Genomic DNA, 17,968 nt, shown 5'->3' with positions numbered 1-17,968 from the left:
ATGCCCTTTCAGAACCAAGCTCCAAGCCCTACAGCCCCTGAAGGCACATTTGTTTAGCACATCCTTTCCCTTCTAGCTTGTGGGACACACTCAGTGGTGGCTCTAGAGAAGGGGCAGCCACTGTTTTCAACTTCAAAAACAGGAAGGTGACAGGGTGATCCCTCACTTTGCTCACTGCTGTGTATCCTGTAGCTAGTGTTTTTGTGAGCTTCATCCCATTGAAACCTTATAAAACAAGGTAGTTATTCCTTCTTGCTGCCTGAGGCTGGAGGAGCTTCAGAAACTTTGCTTAAGCACACAGAGCTGGGAACAGGTGATGCAGGAGCTGGAATCCAGCTTGTGAGCATTTTACAAAGCCTAGCATATTAGGAGAGGAGCTGCTAAGGGGAATTGACAGCACACAACAACATAGAGGTCATACAGTCATCTCATGAAGGATTACTGTCCTTACGGTAGCACTATTTGAAAAGAAATAATGTTAGATGGTAGTTCTATTGTTCAAAAAATTTCAGGAGGCCAGGGATTTAGCTCAGTGGTTCCACTGCTCCATAATTTACCCTGGGAACTTTATTCCCCGACTGCATTCCAGAAGCTCAAACAAGCACTTCTAAGTGTCTGCCTACAGGACACCATTTCAGTTTATATGTTAATAAAAGGTGAGACATGGTTTGGGGAGTGTTTCTACAAAATCAGGGAGCTGCTCAACAGCCTGTAGGGTTTTTAAGTCAAAATTAGTTATTACAGATTCAAAATAATTTATTTTTTTAAAAGCCCTAAACAATACAGTTAGAATACTTTCACTCTCTTTGAAGAGGCAAAAAACAGTCATTCAGGAGGCCAGGGATTTAGCTCAGCAGTTCGGTGGCCTGCCTTGCAAGCGCAAGGATCCAAGTTCAATCCGCAGTAACAAAAAAAAAAAAAAAAAAATTTCAGGAACAACCAGTGTGATATTGATATATTTATGAACTCATGATACATGTGATTATTTTCAGGCTTTAAGAGAATGATAATGACAATTGTATGCTAACAATACATTTCTATAAATGAAACCCCCAAGTATTTAGAGCTTGGATTTTTGTTTTTCAGATAATACTCATCAATGCTTGGAAACACAGCTGTCAACCAAAGGAATCATTAGATATTTATATGTATAAAGCAAAGTAGGACTTCTAAAGACAATGGTGAAAGAAAAGAAAAAAACAGACAAAAAAGAAAAATCATCTCGCTCTCCCTCATCTTTCTCTGATTATCCAGAGTTTTCCAAGCAAGATAACAATGTCCCTAGGCAAGAAATATCCCCAGTTGGCATCCAGCCACTGGACATACCACCAGAATCCCCACGTGTTCAGGAGGAAGGAGATGCCACCCAGTACGAAGAGCCCTCTCTGACCGAATTCATAGTGGAAAGGTGACTTGCATGGGGTGTGACAAGAATGGGCCCTGAGAACTGGGCTTTCTTGAAAGCATGATTTGCTGTAAGCACGTGATGCCTCACACATTTGTGACTCTGAAAATGTTCTTCCACTCTGAAAATGACTCCTTTTCCCAGCTGTGCCTCTCTGTGGTGCTGGTTTTGTCCCACTGAGGTCTCAGGGCAAATCTTCAGTCTCCTGTTTCTATCACTTTCATGCTGTCTTGGCAATCTCTTGCTGTAGTTTTACCTGCCATCTCCCCAGGTGATGGTAAACATCTTTGGTCTCGTTTTTGTGGTGCTGGGGATTGAAATTAGGGTCTTGCACACTCTAGGCAAGTGCTGTTCCACTGGGCCACATCCCCAGAAACTTCCCACCCTTTAAAGTTTTTGAGACAGAGTCCTAAGTTGCCTGGGCTGGCCTCCAACTTGGCTCAGCCTCCTGAGTATTTGATATTACAGGCATATACCAAGCTCCCCATGTCCAGAACTACCAGACTGCTGGACTTGAAACAAGGTTGGGATTTGAGCCTTAGCTTTGTGACTTCAGCCCAACCTTTGAGCTTGCTGAACCTCAGATTCTTAATGGGGAGAAGTGAAAGACCGCACATCTTAAGAGGTCACTGAGAATGTCAGTATTTCTTAGCCCTGTTAGTGTCTCCAGTGTTCCCCACTGTAATGGTACTACCAGTTTCCATGTCTCCAGGCTTGGAAACCTTAGAACTCTTCTCCTTCCATGAGCCTTCCTGCTTCTCTCATTAGTCTTTCCCCTCTTCATAGACTATTCTACTTGTTGCAGTGATTAGACTCATTTCCGAAAGACTCCCCTGCTCCCGGGCCTACCTAAAGCATGGCCATTTGTGCATCTCCCGTGTGAATTACCTACCACCTTGTAGCAGGTCATCCCAAAGCCTTGTAATTTTGACAGCTGTGAATGGTACCTTGTGGGTTTCTGGGGTCAGGGTCCACAGTTGGAAGTCTGAGGTCAGGCCTCTCAAGGTTCTAGTTGAAATTGTTGCCCTTGGGTGCTGTTACAAAAGGCTTGACTGGCCTGGGGGATCTGCTTCCAGGGGGCTCATCCCAATGGCTGTTGCCAGGTGGCCTGACCTCAGGCTTTCACTACATGCTTATGTTTAAGTAGTTTCCTCATATTGTAAGAGATTTGTTTTGTTTCAGTTGTACTTGGAATTGAACCCAGAGCCTTTTCACTGAATTACAGCTCTAGCCCTAATTTATTTCTTTGAGACAGGATCATTCTAAGTGAGTAAGCTCTCCAGGCTGGGTTGGAAGTTGGAATCCTCCTGCCTCAGCCTCCCAAAGTGATGGGATTGCAGGCCTGCACCACTTTGGCCAGAATTTTGTTTTTAGAAACAATTACTGGAATCCATGAAATAGCTTTCTATCACTATGATATGTACATGTAGTTTTTTCTTCTTTAGCTTGCTGGTTAGTGGATGTTTCCATAGACTTTTCTAGTGTTTGTTCTTCCTTGTATTCGTAGGAGAAGCCCAGTGTGGTTGCACCTGTCATAGGCTTGTTTTTTCATCTCAGAGCCAAAGATGAGTTATGTGACAAGTCACATATTATCCCTTTGGATCTGAACTAAAAATCTGGTCCTCGTTCTTGAAGTTACCCTTTCCCAAAGTGAACATATCCTTTCTTTTCCTTCCTTCTTCCTTTTATTTTTTTCTTTCATTAATTTTGAGAGTAAATTGCCCAAGCTGGGCTCCAACTTGCAGTCCTCCTGCCTTAACCTCCCAGAGTGTTGGAATTACAGACATGTGCCAGGCCCAGCTTCCATTTCCTGACTGTATTTTAACCCCTTGCTTATTCACATCACTCATTACCTCCAGCTTCATTTCTTCATAGATATGAAGGGGAGAAACGCTGTGGCCTCTACCAGGGAGAAGGCTTTGCAATCTTTCAAGGTGGTTGTACCTATCATGTGAGTTGCTTACTGGAACCTGCTGGGTTGGGTGAAGGTGTGGGGTGAGAGTTTAATTTATTGATTTTTTTAGTACTGGGAATAAAACCCAGGGCTTTTGCACTGAGCCCCAACCCCATCCCTGTTATTTTTTTGAGACAGGGTCCCCCTAAGTCACTAAGTTGCCCAGGCTGGGCTGGAACTTGGAATCCTCCTGCCTAGGGTGATAGTTTCAGATTTGCAAGTCTTCAGAAAGTGTCACTGATTATTCACAAGGAATTCCAAGTACTTCATGCTAATTTTATTCTGAATTCTGACTACGGTACTTAAAGTATGGCTTAGTATAGCTGAAGTAGTCATTTGAGTTTTTTTCTTTGCTTGATTTATATCTTATTTTAGTTCTGTCACTAAATTAAAAACAGTTGTCCCTTGGCATCTCTGGGGGATAGGTTCTGGGACTCCCCTCAGACACCAGAATCTTTAGTTGCTGTGGTCCCTTATGTGAAATGGAATAGTATTTGCTTGGAACTCCCATCCATTTTACCATTTACTTTATTCCCTCTAGATGGCAGATAGTACTGAATACAACAGAAATACTGTACTGTGTATATGGCTGTTATGCTGCATTTTTTAGAGAAGGAAAATGTACACCTTCAGAACTGATGCTACCTACCATTGTAGGCCTAGCTACATTGTAGATACCACCAACAATGTGACTTTCTCTAAAAGTTTTCTCTCTGCTTTTGGTTCTGTGCCCAGATTACAGATTCAGAAATTGTGGATTCAAAGGCCAACTGAAACCCCAGTGTTACTGTCATTTTGCCATTATATGTTGAATAGATATGTGAATATTTATACATGAGCTTCCCCCGCCCAAAGTACTGGGCCTGTGCACTGAGCTACGTCCCCATCCACCATTACCCTTTTTTTGAGACAAGATCTCACTAAATTGCTAAATTTCCCAGGCTGGGCTTGAACTTGTGATCCCCCTGCCTCAGCATCCCCAAGTACTAGATTACAGGCATGCACCACCACACTTGATTTATCTGGGGAGTTTTAGAAATATACATTCAGGAACCCTGGACTGGAAGTCTGGGTGGGCCCTGCGGTCTGTGTGTTATCACACCCCTGGTGATTGTCACACACAGCTGCATCTGAGAACCATCCATCCTGCCTCCAACCAGGGGGCTTCAGGAAGGAACAAGATGTCATTTTCTTCTGGTTTGCTCTGATTGCAGTTGGACATTCAGGTGCGTTGAGTTTTTTCCTGACTGGTTGCTGCAGATGAGCAGTAGACACTAGATGTAAATGAACTGTCCTTGGTTGCCCTACAGGTGGCCCACTGTATGTAAGGGTTCCTTGTCCACAGAGTCAGCCAACTACAGGCTGAAGGTATCTGGGGAAGCAGTTGTACTGTCCATAATAGGACATCCTTTTTCTTGTTATTTCCTAAATCAAACAGAACAACAGCTACTTCCATGGCATCTGCATTGGAGCAGGTATCATCCAAACTCTAGAGATGATTTTAAGTGTACAAATGGATTTGAGTGTGGCTCAGTGGTAGACCTCATGCCTAGTGTGCGTGAAGCCCTGGGTTTGATCCTCAGCACCAGAATAAATGGAAGGTGTGTATAGGTCACATGCAAATACTCCACCGGTTTAATTTTTTCCCACCATTTTCTGTGAGGGATTTGAGCATCCGGGAACTTTGGTGTGTGTGGGTGCAGAGGGATGGCTATGCATTTTGTCTCCTTGTGTCTGTCACATGTGTGTCAGAATATACACACTAATTATTTCCATGAGGTAAAACAGATGAAAGTGTGAATTTATAAATGTGGTAATAAAAAATAAAAAAGGGCTGAGGGTGTAGCTCAGTGTGAAGGCCCTGGGTTCAACTCCAAAAAATAATGTTCAAGTTGGGTGTGGTGGCCCACACTTGTTTCCTAGCACTCTGGAAGGCTGAGGCAGGAAGACCATAACTTTGAACTCAGCTTAGGCAATTTTTGTTGTTGTTTTTGGTTTTTTGAGTCAGGGTCTTGCTATGTAGTCCAGGCTGGTCTTGAACTCTTGGCAATCCTCCTGCCTCAGCCTCCCAAGTACTGGGATTACAGGCATGTACCACCATGCCAGGCTCAGCCTGGACAATTTATCAATTTAGTGAGACACTGTATCAAAAATTAAAAAGTGGTGGAGATATAATTCAGGACAGAAGCCCTGGACTCAATCCCAGTACCATGATAGATAAATAAAATTTAAAAATAGAAAAAAAGTTTGAAATGCAAAATCAAAATATTTGAATTATATTGACTGTTAAAGTCTTTTAGTTGCTTGCTTAGGAGAGGAAGACTGCAGTGTGTTAAGTTGTAGGGAACATTATGTTTGATAGCTCTGAGCACCTCTTTATGTCAAGCCAGACCACTGGTCTCTCACACTGCTGCTGCTTCTACTGGTGCTGCTGCTGAGGCCACAGTAGGTGCTGCGTTGCTCCAGGAAGGATGGGGATAGGGATGCTCCCAGAGACAGCCCACAGGCAGCACACCTCCAACCCATGGCCCCTACTCAGGGATTGCCGCTGTTTTGTCTCGAAGGGTCTGTTCTCAGAAGGTCTCATGAATGGACAAGGGACGTACATTTGGGCTGATGGATTGAAATACGAGGTAAGGCGTGTAATTCTAATTCTGCACTGTACTGACAAAGTCAGTGGTCAGTCTCCCTCAGTTGGATGGATGGGTGTGGGAAAAGCAATTTGGCATGCAAGGCTAAGGGGGCGCATGGGATCACAGGATGTGGGATGTGGTGGCCACACAGCACCACCTGGGACTGTAACAGTTTCCTCCACAGCCCTTAGAGGTGTCCTGTGAGTGCTCTGCACACACGGGATACATACATGTGGCTCTGTGGAGTTCTGTGCACAGAGCACATATGTGTAGTTCACAGAACACATACATTTTACCCTCCTACTTTCCAGCCTGGCTTGAACTTGCAGTCCTCCTGCCTCAGCCTCCCAGAGTGGTAGAATTACACGCATGTGCCACCATGCCTGGCTTGACTGTGTCTTTAAAGTGATTGCCAGGCAAGATTTGTTCTCCAAGAAAAGTCTCTGCCTGTTCAGCTCCCGCTGAGGAAGTATGAGAGTATGAAATGCCATTCTAAAATGCTCATTTGGGCTGGGGATTTAGCTCAGTGGTGCTGCCACTTGCCTCGCAAGTGCAGGGTTCCAAGTTTGATCCCTGGTACAATCAATCAATCAATTAATAAATGAAATGCCTGATTGCAGAGCTACTAGCACCATGGTGTTTATAAATGGCACTGAAGACTCACACAACACACTCAGACACCAGCCAGGCAAAGGTAGAAATGAAGGCGAGTTTGGTTCCAGAGGGCGGCTCCCTGGAGCTGGATGTGCTGGTGGGAGATGTGCTAGAGCAGCAGGGAGGGGCTGACCATGGGCCCTGGGCCCCAACAGTGGCTTTTCTGGGGCCCCCTTCCCATGTGTCATCCTGGCTCTTCACCTGTGGCCAACATTCAGGGTTTCTGACCATTGGCAATTTGCCACTGAGAACCCCCTGTTTACACTGTTCTGTAATCTCTGGGGTCCGGGTCCTGCCATGGGTGCAGAGCCCCCCCGCCCCAGCAGTAGGGTCCTGGGCAAGACTTGGGCCTTGCAGACACGTTTTCAGGCAGGACAGACAACAGGCTCTGGCCTTCGTCCTTCTGCTGGCTGTGACAACCGCTAAGTCTGGACTCCTGGGAGAGACGGCAGGTGGTGCATGTGCCAGGGGGGCAGAAGCCCTGCGCCGGCAGAGCCCATGCTCTGGAGGGCGCCTCTGGATGGGCTACTGCCTGATGGGTCTGTGGAACACTTGGATGAGGCTCAGGCAGCATGTTCCCCACTGGTGACCACTGTCTGGCTCATCATCCAGGCCCTGGGAGCGAACCAGGAATTAGCTTCCTTCAGGTGAGTCCTTGGAATCTACAGTTCCCAGGGGCCGCCGCCACTTAACCCTAAGCAAGTCAGCAGCCTGCTTCCTGAGCTTTGTCTTCACGTGACCATCCTCACATTCTGTTCTGCTGGGCGTCCACCTGGTGGAGGGGTCAGGGAGAGAGGAAGGAGCTGTGAGAAGGAAGGAGGCAGGAGAAACCAGTGGCGTGGGCAACTCTTTCCATGTGAGAAAGCCTGACAGAGTCAGTGGGCAGGTGATGTCCCCAGGAGCTCACAGGAAGAGCTCCCACCACTGCCTTCTCCCTGGTGTGCTTGTCTTCCTGGTATGCTTTCGTGTAGCACACTACATGTGTGTTGTAGCAAGTGTCAAGTTCATCCTGTGCCAAGGCTGAGTAAGACTGCATTGTCAACATTCACTGTAATTTGCCTCTTCATCCATTGGTGGATTTGGGCCATCTCCACCTTTGGGCAGTTACGGTTATATGTGGGGGGATTGGAGTGCTTCCTCTCAGTGCCTCAGAGTGTCCCCCATTTTCCTCAGGGGAACTTTGTGAAGAACATCCCCATGAATCATGGCGTGTACACGTGGCCGGACGGCAGCAGGTATGAAGGCGAAGTAGTAAACGGCTTGAGACACGGATTTGGGATCTTCAGGTGCAGCACGCAGCCTGTGTCCTACATTGGCCACTGGTGCCACGGCAAGAGACATGGGAAGGTGGGTGAGGCAGCTGCGAAACTGGGTCCTGCATGCCAGGATGTCAGGTGTGGGCGGCAGTGCTGAGGGAGTATGCAACCTCGGAGTTGGCCTTTGGTAGTGTTTGAGCTGTGTTCAGTCCACACAAAGTGCTGTGTGATGGCACCACTGTCCAGTTCCGACCTTTTCATCACCCTGGAGTAAAGCTCCACCCCTATAGCAGCTCCCCATCCTGCCTTCTGTACATTCCCTGGTGGTCATGAGTCTGCTCCGGGTCTCTGTGGGTTTGCGCAGCTGACATTTGACTTTCTTTTTTATTTTTTGTGGTACTAGGGATAGACTGCTGGGCCTTATACATGCCAAGTATACATTCTTCTACTGAGCAACATCCTCAGCCGTTTTGAAAATCTTATTTTGAGAGAGGACCTGACTAAGTAACCTAGACTGGCCTTAACTTGTAATTTGCCTCTGCCTACTGCTTCAGCCTTCTGAGTTGCTGGGATTACAGATGTGCCCCACTGTTCCTAGCTTGATGTTTTTATAAGTGGAATCATATAATATGTGACCTTGTGTGTTTGGCTGTTCTCACAGTATAATATTTCAAGTGCATTTGTGTTGTATCATGTGTCAGTATTTTGTTCCTTTTAATGGCTGAGTAATATTCCACCATCAGTATTTATTTTGTCTATTCATTAGTCTGTTGATGGATGTTTGGGGTATCTCTATTTTTTGTTTTATTGAAACAGGGTCATGCTATGTAGTCCAGGCTGGTTTTGAACTCACTATGGAGCCCAGGCTGGCCTTGAACTTGTGGCGATCCTTCTTGCTTCAGCCTCCCAAGTGCTGGGATTACAGGCATGGGCCACCATGCCTGGTGCTGTTTTCTTACTATTATGAATAATGCTGTTATGAATATATGTACAAGGATTCAAGTGCTTCCTTTCAGTTCTTTGGGGAACTATGCAGAAGTGGAATTGCTGGGTTATATGACAACTTTATGTTTAACTTTTTGAGGAACCACCAAACTTGTCTACCAACAACCGTTATATCTTCACTAGCAATGCAGTAGAGATGCATTTTTAACTGAGGTTGTTTTTGGTATTACTGCTTTGCTTTTGTTTAGGATGATAAGATGACTGTAGCAATTTTTAAAATCTTTAAAATTTATAGTTTATTTAGAGTTCCCTAAGAAAACATTTACCATTCTAATCCTCACTGGCCAACTACTGCAGATTAGATCATGTGCCTTGGGAATGTAGTGTCCCCTGGTCTGCTGTTGCCTTCCTGAAGTCCATGATTGCACAGTATTCACGCATGGCTCCTTTTTTTTTTTCTTTACTTTCTTTTTCTTTTCTCCTCCTCCTCCCTCTTTGTTGTGTGTGTGTGTGTGTGTGTGTGTGTGTGTGTGTGTGTGTGGTACTGAGGGTTGAACTCAGGGCCTTCACACTGAACTACATCCCCAGCCCTTTTTAATTTTTTATTTTGAGACAAGAGTCTCATTAAATTGTCAAAGCTGGGTTTGAGTGTGTGATGCTCCTGCCTCAGGTTCCCAGACTGCTGGGATCACCAGTGTACCACCACCACACCCAGATGACTTCTCTTTTTCCTTTTCTCCCTCCTTCCCTCCCTCCTTCCTTTTTATAATTTATGACTACCTACCAAGATAAGGTAAATACCCGGATTTATTTTATTTCTGTACAAAATAAAAGGGTGGAATCTGATGCATTACTGCGAAGCTCCACAGAAACCAGTGCCTCTTGCTCAAGTGCTGCTCCATGAAAAAGAGAAGCAGAAGGAAGAAACAGATCAGGGACCAGCCCTTAGGAACCCAGGAGAATTCTGGCTCCAGGAGGCTTTGCGTCTGAACAATACAGATAATTAGACCCCATCCTCTGTCTTCTGCTCCCAAGGAGACCTGCCCTGTGTGTTGATTTTCTTGGCAGTGGAACCACCAGATTGTCCATTTGCAATGTACAGCCCTTCACAGGATGTGTGCTGGTCTCTGAAAGTCACCACAGGCCTCGACAAACAAAGGAGGACTTCCAAAGGCTGTGCATAAAGGAAGGTCTAGGTTTTAGAGTTCAGATAGGGGCTAGAGCCAGATGTGACACATGCCTGTAATCTTAGCACTCTGGGAGGCTGAGGCAGGAGAATCAAAAGTTTGAGCCAAGACTGAGCCACTTAGTGAGACCCTATCTCACAAAATACAAAGGGCTGGGGATGTATCTCAGAGCAAAGGCCCTGGGTTCAATCCCTAGTATCACAAAGTGAAGAGGATAGCTTAGTAGTAGAGGATGTGCACAAGGACCTAGGTTTGCTTTTGCTTTTTTCATTTTGGTTTTGTGTTGCTTTATTTGCTTTTCTATACAAGGATCTAGGTTGAATCCCTAGCATGGTAAAAACAAATACATACATAGAGTCTGATTGAGGCAGACCTCCTTCCTTAATGGCTGCAGGCTAGGAGAGTTGGGAGAGAGTGAGCCAGGTGGTTGAGGCCACCCCACCCCCGTGCCTGGCTGTCCTCGTGCCCACTGCAAGGCAAGCACTACCCAGACCTCGAGAGATCACCTTCCCTCCTGTTGTACACAAGCTCTGTCCCTCCATTCCTGCATTTGTAGGTGTTTAAAGCTCACAACAGGTCAACTAAGGCACTGATAGACTGGGAATGGTGATTTCTGGACAGAAGGACCTGCATGTCTACAGGAGCAAGGTGGCTGGATGACGAGGAAGAAGAAACATTGCACACAGACAAGCAAAAGCTATTAAGCTCAGACCCATGTATACTGCTCAGGGGCAAGGCCTGCTGCTCACAGGAGCCACCCAAGGGTTACACTCAGGTGGCATTGAGTAAGATGTTGTTATGACTTTTGTTTAGAAAAGTAACAGACATAATTTGGTACTAGGAGTGGGGTCCTTGCTGTGACTATACCTGAACATGTGGTTTAGGAGCCTTTAGAGGTTATGACTTATGGTAAGGGGAAGGGTTAGAAAAGTTTGGAGATGCTGGCTGAAAAAGTAAAGCTGGAATGCCTTAGGCTGTACTTGATGGGAGCTTCTGGTCAGAGCTCAGAATGCTGATTGAAATTCTGCTGGTGAAGACCAGGCTCAGGAGGTTTCTCCTGGGAAGAAGGACTGCACTGGCTGTTGGATTTCAGACAACGTGTTATGAGTTGGCATAAAGTTTGTCTGCATTTTGCTCATGTCCAGAAACTTTGCCTGAGACTGAGACTGATGGGGGTGGTGCAGGGGGACTAAGTAATCTGGCAGAAGAAATGTCAAGGCAGTCAAATGTTGAGGGAGTGGCATGGCTACTCTTGGGGGCTTTTAGCCAGATCTATGTAGAGAATCAAGAGCAAAGAGCCCAGCACATGGTTTAAAATGTTGTGAGTTTGGCCCTAAAGAAAGCACCAGTAAAAGTGAACTGCAAAGATAGAGCACAGGATATCTTGATTGCTGAGAAGGAACAGGAGAATAGAAAGGATGGCCTGAGGGCATCATAAGAAGCAGCAGGACACCACACTTTGCAGCCTCAAAATTGCAAAAGTAAAAAACTTTGCTTTGGGAAGAAAGCCCCAGAGCACCATATTCCAGAATGGCAGTGGCCTAGAGAATTTGTTGCAGAGTAAACAGTTGTGTGCAGAGTGCTCAGTGATCCAGATACTCAACCCTTACAGTCAAGAGAGAAGGAAGCCTGGCTACTGCTCCAGTTGGTGGCAGACTATGGCATCATCCACATGGCACTGGGTTTAGGTGCATGTAGAATGCAAGAATTGTGAGGCAGGAAGGCTTCCACCCAGATTTCAGAAGAAAGCCTTGGAAGTCAGGCAGTGTGTTCCTGAGATGGCAAAGCTGAAGCCACAGGTGCAGTGGAGGCCCCAGAAGGTCAGAAAAGCCAGGCAAATGGATTATCCAAGGAAAGCTGCGAGGAGAAGCAAAGCCAGCCCCAGAGAGAAGCCATTGGAGCTACAATCAACAGAAGTGCCAGGAGGGTGGAGCCACCCAAGCCCTTTGGAGTTCACAGTTTGCAAAAGATTGCCGGACATGCTGGATGTGGAACTGTGGGATTTAATATTTGCCCTACTGGATTTTGGTCTTGCTTTGTTCTCATTCCTTTGTATCCCCGTTTATAACTTTTAGAATGGAAATTTTGTCTATCTTGTGCCATTGAATGTTGTAAGTTTAACTTTCTTTTCATTTGTACAGGGGCTTGCAGCTGTGAGTTTACCTTAAATCTCAGAAGAGACTTAGGACTTGGACTTTTCAGCAATGCTGAAACTTTAGGAGTTTGGCAATTCTTAAAGGTGGACTAAATGCCTTTTGCATAAAGGGATGTGCATGAGTCTTTGGGGGCCAGGAGCAGAATGTTATGGCTTGTGTTTAGATGTCTCTCCAAAGCCTTATGCAGTCATAGGTGGGGCTTTTTTGGAGGTAGCTGGATGTAGAGTGTGTAACACTGGAATTGATTCATAGTACAATGCTAGTACAATCAAGGGCACTAGGATTAAGGGTGTGAGTGATACCCACCCTAAATTGTCTTCATAAGAAAAAATGGGCAGAAAGATACTGTTAAGGTCCCTCGCTTGATTTTGCTGTCTTCTACCTACAATGAACTGTTTCTCCTCTGCAATGCCCCTCTGCCATATCACCTTGCCTTGGAGCCAGCTAACTATGGACTTAAACATCTACGAACTGTGAACTAAATAAACTTTTCCTCCTTTGACTTTGGGTGTCAGGTATATTGTCTCAGCAATGAGAAAAGTAACTAAGACCGATGTCAAAGTGAAACAAAAGTGGCTTTGCTACATGACAGTGACCTGCAGTGACAGTGAAGACACAGCTATTCACTTTAGGTGGCAAGGAGACTATTTATTTTGGTGTTTGAGTGAAAGTTACTGAGTATAACTAAAGGAGTCATTCCGTGCCTCAATGTGTCACTTTGTTATGAAGGGGTACTCAGTCTAACTAAGACCGATGTCAAAGTGAAACAAAAGTGGCTTTGCTACATGACAGTGACCTGCAGTGACAGTGAAGACACAGCTATTCACTTTAGGTGGCAAGGAGACTATTTATTTTGGTGTTTGAGTGAAAGTTACTGAGTATAACTAAAGGAGTCATTCCGTGCCTCAATGTGTCACTTTGTTATGAAGGGGTACTCAGTCTGTGACATGATCTTCCCATTCTTTGCTAGGAACACCTTTTTTTTTTTTTTTAATTGCAAAACAGAAGCTTGAAGGATCATGCAAATCTTGTAAGTATGACATTGACTTCTGCAGAGTTTATGCTTTTTAGCTTTCTGTAATTTTTTCTTTACATTTAAAAGTTCATCTGTGTTCTAAGGCTTGACTTTTTAAGAAAATGATATTATTTGTTTTAGGGCTCCATTTATTACAATCAAGAGGGCACTTCCTGGTACAAAGGTGACTGGGACCACAACATCAGAAAGGGCTGGGGCACAAGGTGGTAAGTGGGACTTGGCCTCGTGTGGGGTGGGCACACAGGTGTCTCTGGCCCCAAACAGTTGCCACTTAGGCTAATGGTAGGCTGAAGAAACCGCAGAGAACATATTTTCTGTCTAGCCAGGGTGTGATGTAAATTGATCCCAGTATCATCTCTGTAGTGATGGAAATAGTCTATGGAAGATTTAGAAAAATACTGTATTATGATTATATACTATTTCACCTTAGTCGAAACTGCCTTCCCTGTTCTCTGTATTGATCATACACCTCCACTATTAGTTATATGCTTTTTAGATTGAGCTGATAATTTTAATCTTAAAATATTTATTGCAAAATATTAAAAAGTTATAATACAATAGGGAGTTGAGTCTAGCCAGGTATGCTGGCACATGCCTGTAATCCCAGAACCCTGGGAGACAGGCAGGAGGATTACAAGTTTGAGGCCAGCCGGGCAACTTAGCAATGTAGAGCAAACTTGTCTAATAAAAATTAAAATAAAAGGCTGGGAATATAGCTCATTGTGAATGCCCTGGGTACAATTCCCAGTACTGGAAAAAAAATTTTTTTTTTGTACCAGGGGTCGAACTCAGGACCTTGTTCTTGTGAGGCAGTCTTGGTACCACTGAGCTAAATCCCCAGCCCCAAAAAACAAATTTCTGAAAGATGTAAAACTCTTGTTACCCACTTTGTTACCTTATTAAATAATCAGCAGGTTCAATAAAGTGATTAATCCCGCTCCCTACGATTACTGTTTTTATTTACCACATACCTACCCAGTGAGTTTCAGTTTACAGGAGTGTCTGGACACAGGACTGTACTGCTTCACAGGTATTTGGAGGAAATTTTAAGCATTATATGTGTGAGTATGAGTGTGTGTGTGTGTGTGTTGCTGAGGATGGAACAACCCAGGGCCCCATGCATGCCCACAAGTGGTCTATCACTGAGCTAAACCCCCCACTTAAAATGTTTTATTTTGAAATAGAGCCTCACTAAGTTGCCCACCTGACCTTCGACTGGTAATTCTCCTGCCTCAGCCTCCTGAGTAGCTAAGAATCTTTTTAAAATTTTTACTTATTTATTTTTTGAGACAGAGTCTCACTATGTAGTTCAGGCTGGCATTGAACTCACTGTATAGCCCAGGCTGGCCTCCATAGTAATCCTTCTGCCTCAGCCTCCCCAGTGCTGGGCTTACAGACATGTGCCACCATCCCTGGCCTAAAAGTCTTAAAGACAAACATTGCATATGAGGCAACTGATTGTACCTCCTTGGTTTCTTTGTCCCAGTTACAAATCTGGAAACATATACGAAGGCCAGTGGGAAGACAACATGCGCCATGGCAAGGGCAAGATGAGGTGGCTGACGACCCAGGAGGAGTATGACGGCCAGTGGGACAGGGGCACCCAGGTGAGCGCCACACACTCCCGGGCCCCACGGCCACTCTGAGCCTGTGCTGCCTGGAATCGCTCTGTGTGCTAATCTGAAATTCAAGCTTGGCTGAACTGAGAAACTCAAATTGGGGTTGAGGGGTGTCAGCTACACTTTTTGCACGGCTGTCGGGTCCTCTGAGCCTCCCTGACAAGCAGGGCTCTGCCATGGTGAGTCAATGAGTTCTGCAGCTCCTACAAGAACAGAGGTAGGTGTTCACACTGGCTATGGATGCCTGCACAGAGCAGGAAAAACATCAGCTAGCAAATTTAACATTGTGTATAAAGCTTAAGCTATCTTTTTTCTTTTGTGGTACTGGGGTTTGTACCCAGGGAGCTCTGGCTACCCCTCCAGCCATTTTTATGTATTTTGAGACAAGGTCTGGCTGGCTGTCCAGGCTGGCTGCAAATTTGCAATCTTCCGAGTGGCTGGGATTACAAAGCTTGAATTTTCTAATGTTTTGTCTTTTGTTTGTTTGTTTGTTTGTTTTGGCGGGGGTAGTACTGGGGATTGAGCTCAGTTCCTTCTCATCCAACCTTTTTTTAAAATATTTTTCATTTTGAGACAGGGTCTTGCTAGGTAGCTAAGTTACCAGGCTGGGCTCAAACTTTGTAATTTTGAGGACGGGGTCTTAAATTTCCCAAGCTGGCCTCGAGTTTGCAGTCCTCTTACCTCAGCTCCTCAGAGTGCTGAGATTATAGGTGTGCACCACTGATCCAAATGCTAATGGCTTATATATTAATCTAGTAATTGGCAACCTCGTTCTTTGTGTGTGTGTGTGTGGTATTGGGGACTGTGCTTCTTTTCTTTTGACAAGGTCTCATCACTGTGTATCCCAGGCTGGTCTTGAACTCACTGTGTAGCCCAGGCTGCCCTCAAACTCACAGCAATCCTCCTGCCTCAGCCTTCCAAGTGCTAGGATTATAGGCATGTGCTACCACACCTGGCTCCATCATAACTTTTTTTTTTCCGATACTGGGAATTGAATTCAGGACCTTGTGCTTTCAGGGTAGGCACAGTGCCTCTGAGCTACATCCCTGACCCTGATCTTAACTTTCTTATTTGGTACCGGGGATCAAACTCAGGACTTCGAGTTTGCCAGGCAGGCGCTGTGCCGTTGAGCTAAATCCCAGCCTTCCCTTCTACTTTGTATCCCTGTGAGTTGGACCATTCTACGTCTCCCACATAGTGGAATTGTAGAGTATCTATGCTTTTGTGACTGGCTTATTTCACTGAACACAGTGTCCTCGAGGTTTATCCATGCATGGTGTAGCATGTGCCAGAATTTCTTTTTAGGGCTGAAAAATGTTCCATTGTAGAGACCACATTTTGTTTATGTATTTATCTATGGGACACTTGTGTCTGCCTTTGGGCTATTGTAAACAGTGCTACTGTGAATATGGGTGTACAAATATCTGAGTCCCTGTTTTCTTTTCTTTTTTTTGGTACTGGGGATCAAACTTGGGACCTTGTGCTTGTGAGGCAGGTGGTGGCACCACTGAGCTAAATCCCTGGCCCCAGTTTTCTATTCTTTATGTATATAGGGTGTGATAAAAAAATATGGTGAATGTCCTAATTTTATTACAGTAAAAGAAACATTGCTCTGAATCCCCCTCACCTCAAACATATCTTGTTACTCTTGCCACTTTCTGATGCAGCTCTGGAAGTCCTCTTTCATAGGTGTCTTTATGAGTTGTGATAGAAAACCCAGTAAATGCCATTGCCACGTGCCATCCAATGGAAAGCAGGCTCATAAAAACTGGACAGTGAGTTCTCCTCCACCTTATTCACCAGATCTGGCAACATGCAACTTCTGGCTCATCCTCAAAATGACCATGAAAAGTAAACATTTTGAATCATCACAGGACATCAAGGCAGCCACAACAGTACAACTGAAGACACTTGCAAAATAGAATTTCCAGAATTGCTTCAGAAAGTGGCATGAACAATGGGATAGTGTGTTCAAGGCTGGGAGGAGTATTTTTTATTTCTTTGGTACCGGGGATCAAACTCAGGACCTTGAGCTTAGAGGCAGACAGTGGCACCACTGAGCTAAATCCCTGGCTCTTGGAAGAGTATTTTGAGGGAGACTCATGGCAATACGTCTTTTACTATAATACTTTTGTTTATTTAAACAACATTGTACTTTTTGATCTGTCCTTGTATAAACAACCAGGAGTTACACAATGGTACACAGAGGATGTTGATTTAATATGTCTTACTGCAGGTGAGTGGGACCAACAGACAGACTCTCAGGCTAGTGAGTTGCTTCTGGACAGTGAGGTTGAGGAGTGGGTACTTTTATCAAAGTGTATGCTTAAAAAAATAAAAAGGTAACACAATGATTAAAATAATTATTGTCAAGCCATATGCACTATCTTAGAACTCTGCATGGAGCCTGGAGAATAAGGTGTTTTTTCTCACTTTGTAGGTGAAGAACCTTTAAAGGTTTCAGTAATTTGCCTTAGGTCAAAAACTGGTTAGAAATTGCTTGAGCTGAGCTGGAACTCAAGTCTGTATGGTTTCTCTTCTTTACTCCTTCAAATTATATTGTATTTGTCTTAATTTTAAATGGATTTAGGTAAAATAGTTTGAATGTTCCTGATGGCTATTTGCTTTCATTTATCTTACTTGGTTTCTGAGAGTCTCACTGTAGTCCAGGCTGGCCTCAAATACGTGACCCTCTTCCCTAAGTCCTCGCCACCCCCGAGTGCTGGGAGTCAAGGGATTTGCCACCATGCCTGGCTGGTTTGCTTTCTTTTCAGAATGGTTTTGGAACACACAAATGGTTTATAAAGAGAATCCCCAACTCCCAGTATCCTTTGAGGAATGAATACGTAGGAGAGTTTGTGAACAGATGTCGCCACGGACACGGGAAGTTTTACTATGCCAGCGGAGCCACGTACGAGGGCGACTGGGTCTGTAATAAGAAACACGGCATGGTGAGTGTGGACCTGTGAAGTCACCTCCTAAAGGTGAGCTAGGGCAGGTCGTTCTGTGATAAATTGCATTCTCTCTTTTACACAGATAGGTTATTCTTTGTTGAGACGATTATATAAATTTTTAAATATTTCCTACATATTATCTAATTTCTGAATAGTGCAGTTACTAGTT

General features: G+C 44.8%; 1 protein-coding gene across 1 annotated transcript in view; it reads left to right on the top strand.

Annotated features, from left to right (window-relative positions):
- Positions 1 to 1,160: 1,160 nt before the first annotated feature.
- The window catches only part of Rsph10b (radial spoke head 10 homolog B), a 38,857-nt gene continuing 22,049 nt past the window's right edge, over positions 1,161 to 17,968 (top strand). The window contains exons 1-7 of the mRNA XM_010642761.3: positions 1,161 to 1,408; positions 3,281 to 3,356; positions 5,924 to 5,992; positions 7,820 to 7,993; positions 13,347 to 13,432; positions 14,713 to 14,833; positions 17,620 to 17,796. Coding sequence (XP_010641063.1) covers positions 1,179 to 1,408; positions 3,281 to 3,356; positions 5,924 to 5,992; positions 7,820 to 7,993; positions 13,347 to 13,432; positions 14,713 to 14,833; positions 17,620 to 17,796 — 933 coding nt within the window. The 5' untranslated portion in view covers positions 1,161 to 1,178. The remainder of the gene's footprint in view (positions 1,409 to 3,280; positions 3,357 to 5,923; positions 5,993 to 7,819; positions 7,994 to 13,346; positions 13,433 to 14,712; positions 14,834 to 17,619; positions 17,797 to 17,968) is intronic.

Source organism: Fukomys damarensis, unplaced genomic scaffold (genome assembly GCF_012274545.1).
Source record: "Fukomys damarensis isolate Sample0158 unplaced genomic scaffold, DMR_v1.0_HiC HiC_scaffold_17, whole genome shotgun sequence".
NCBI classification, from domain to species: Eukaryota; Metazoa; Chordata; class Mammalia; order Rodentia; family Bathyergidae; genus Fukomys; species Fukomys damarensis.
Note: the sequence above shows the minus strand (reverse complement) of the source record. Positions and strands in the feature narration are given on the sequence as shown.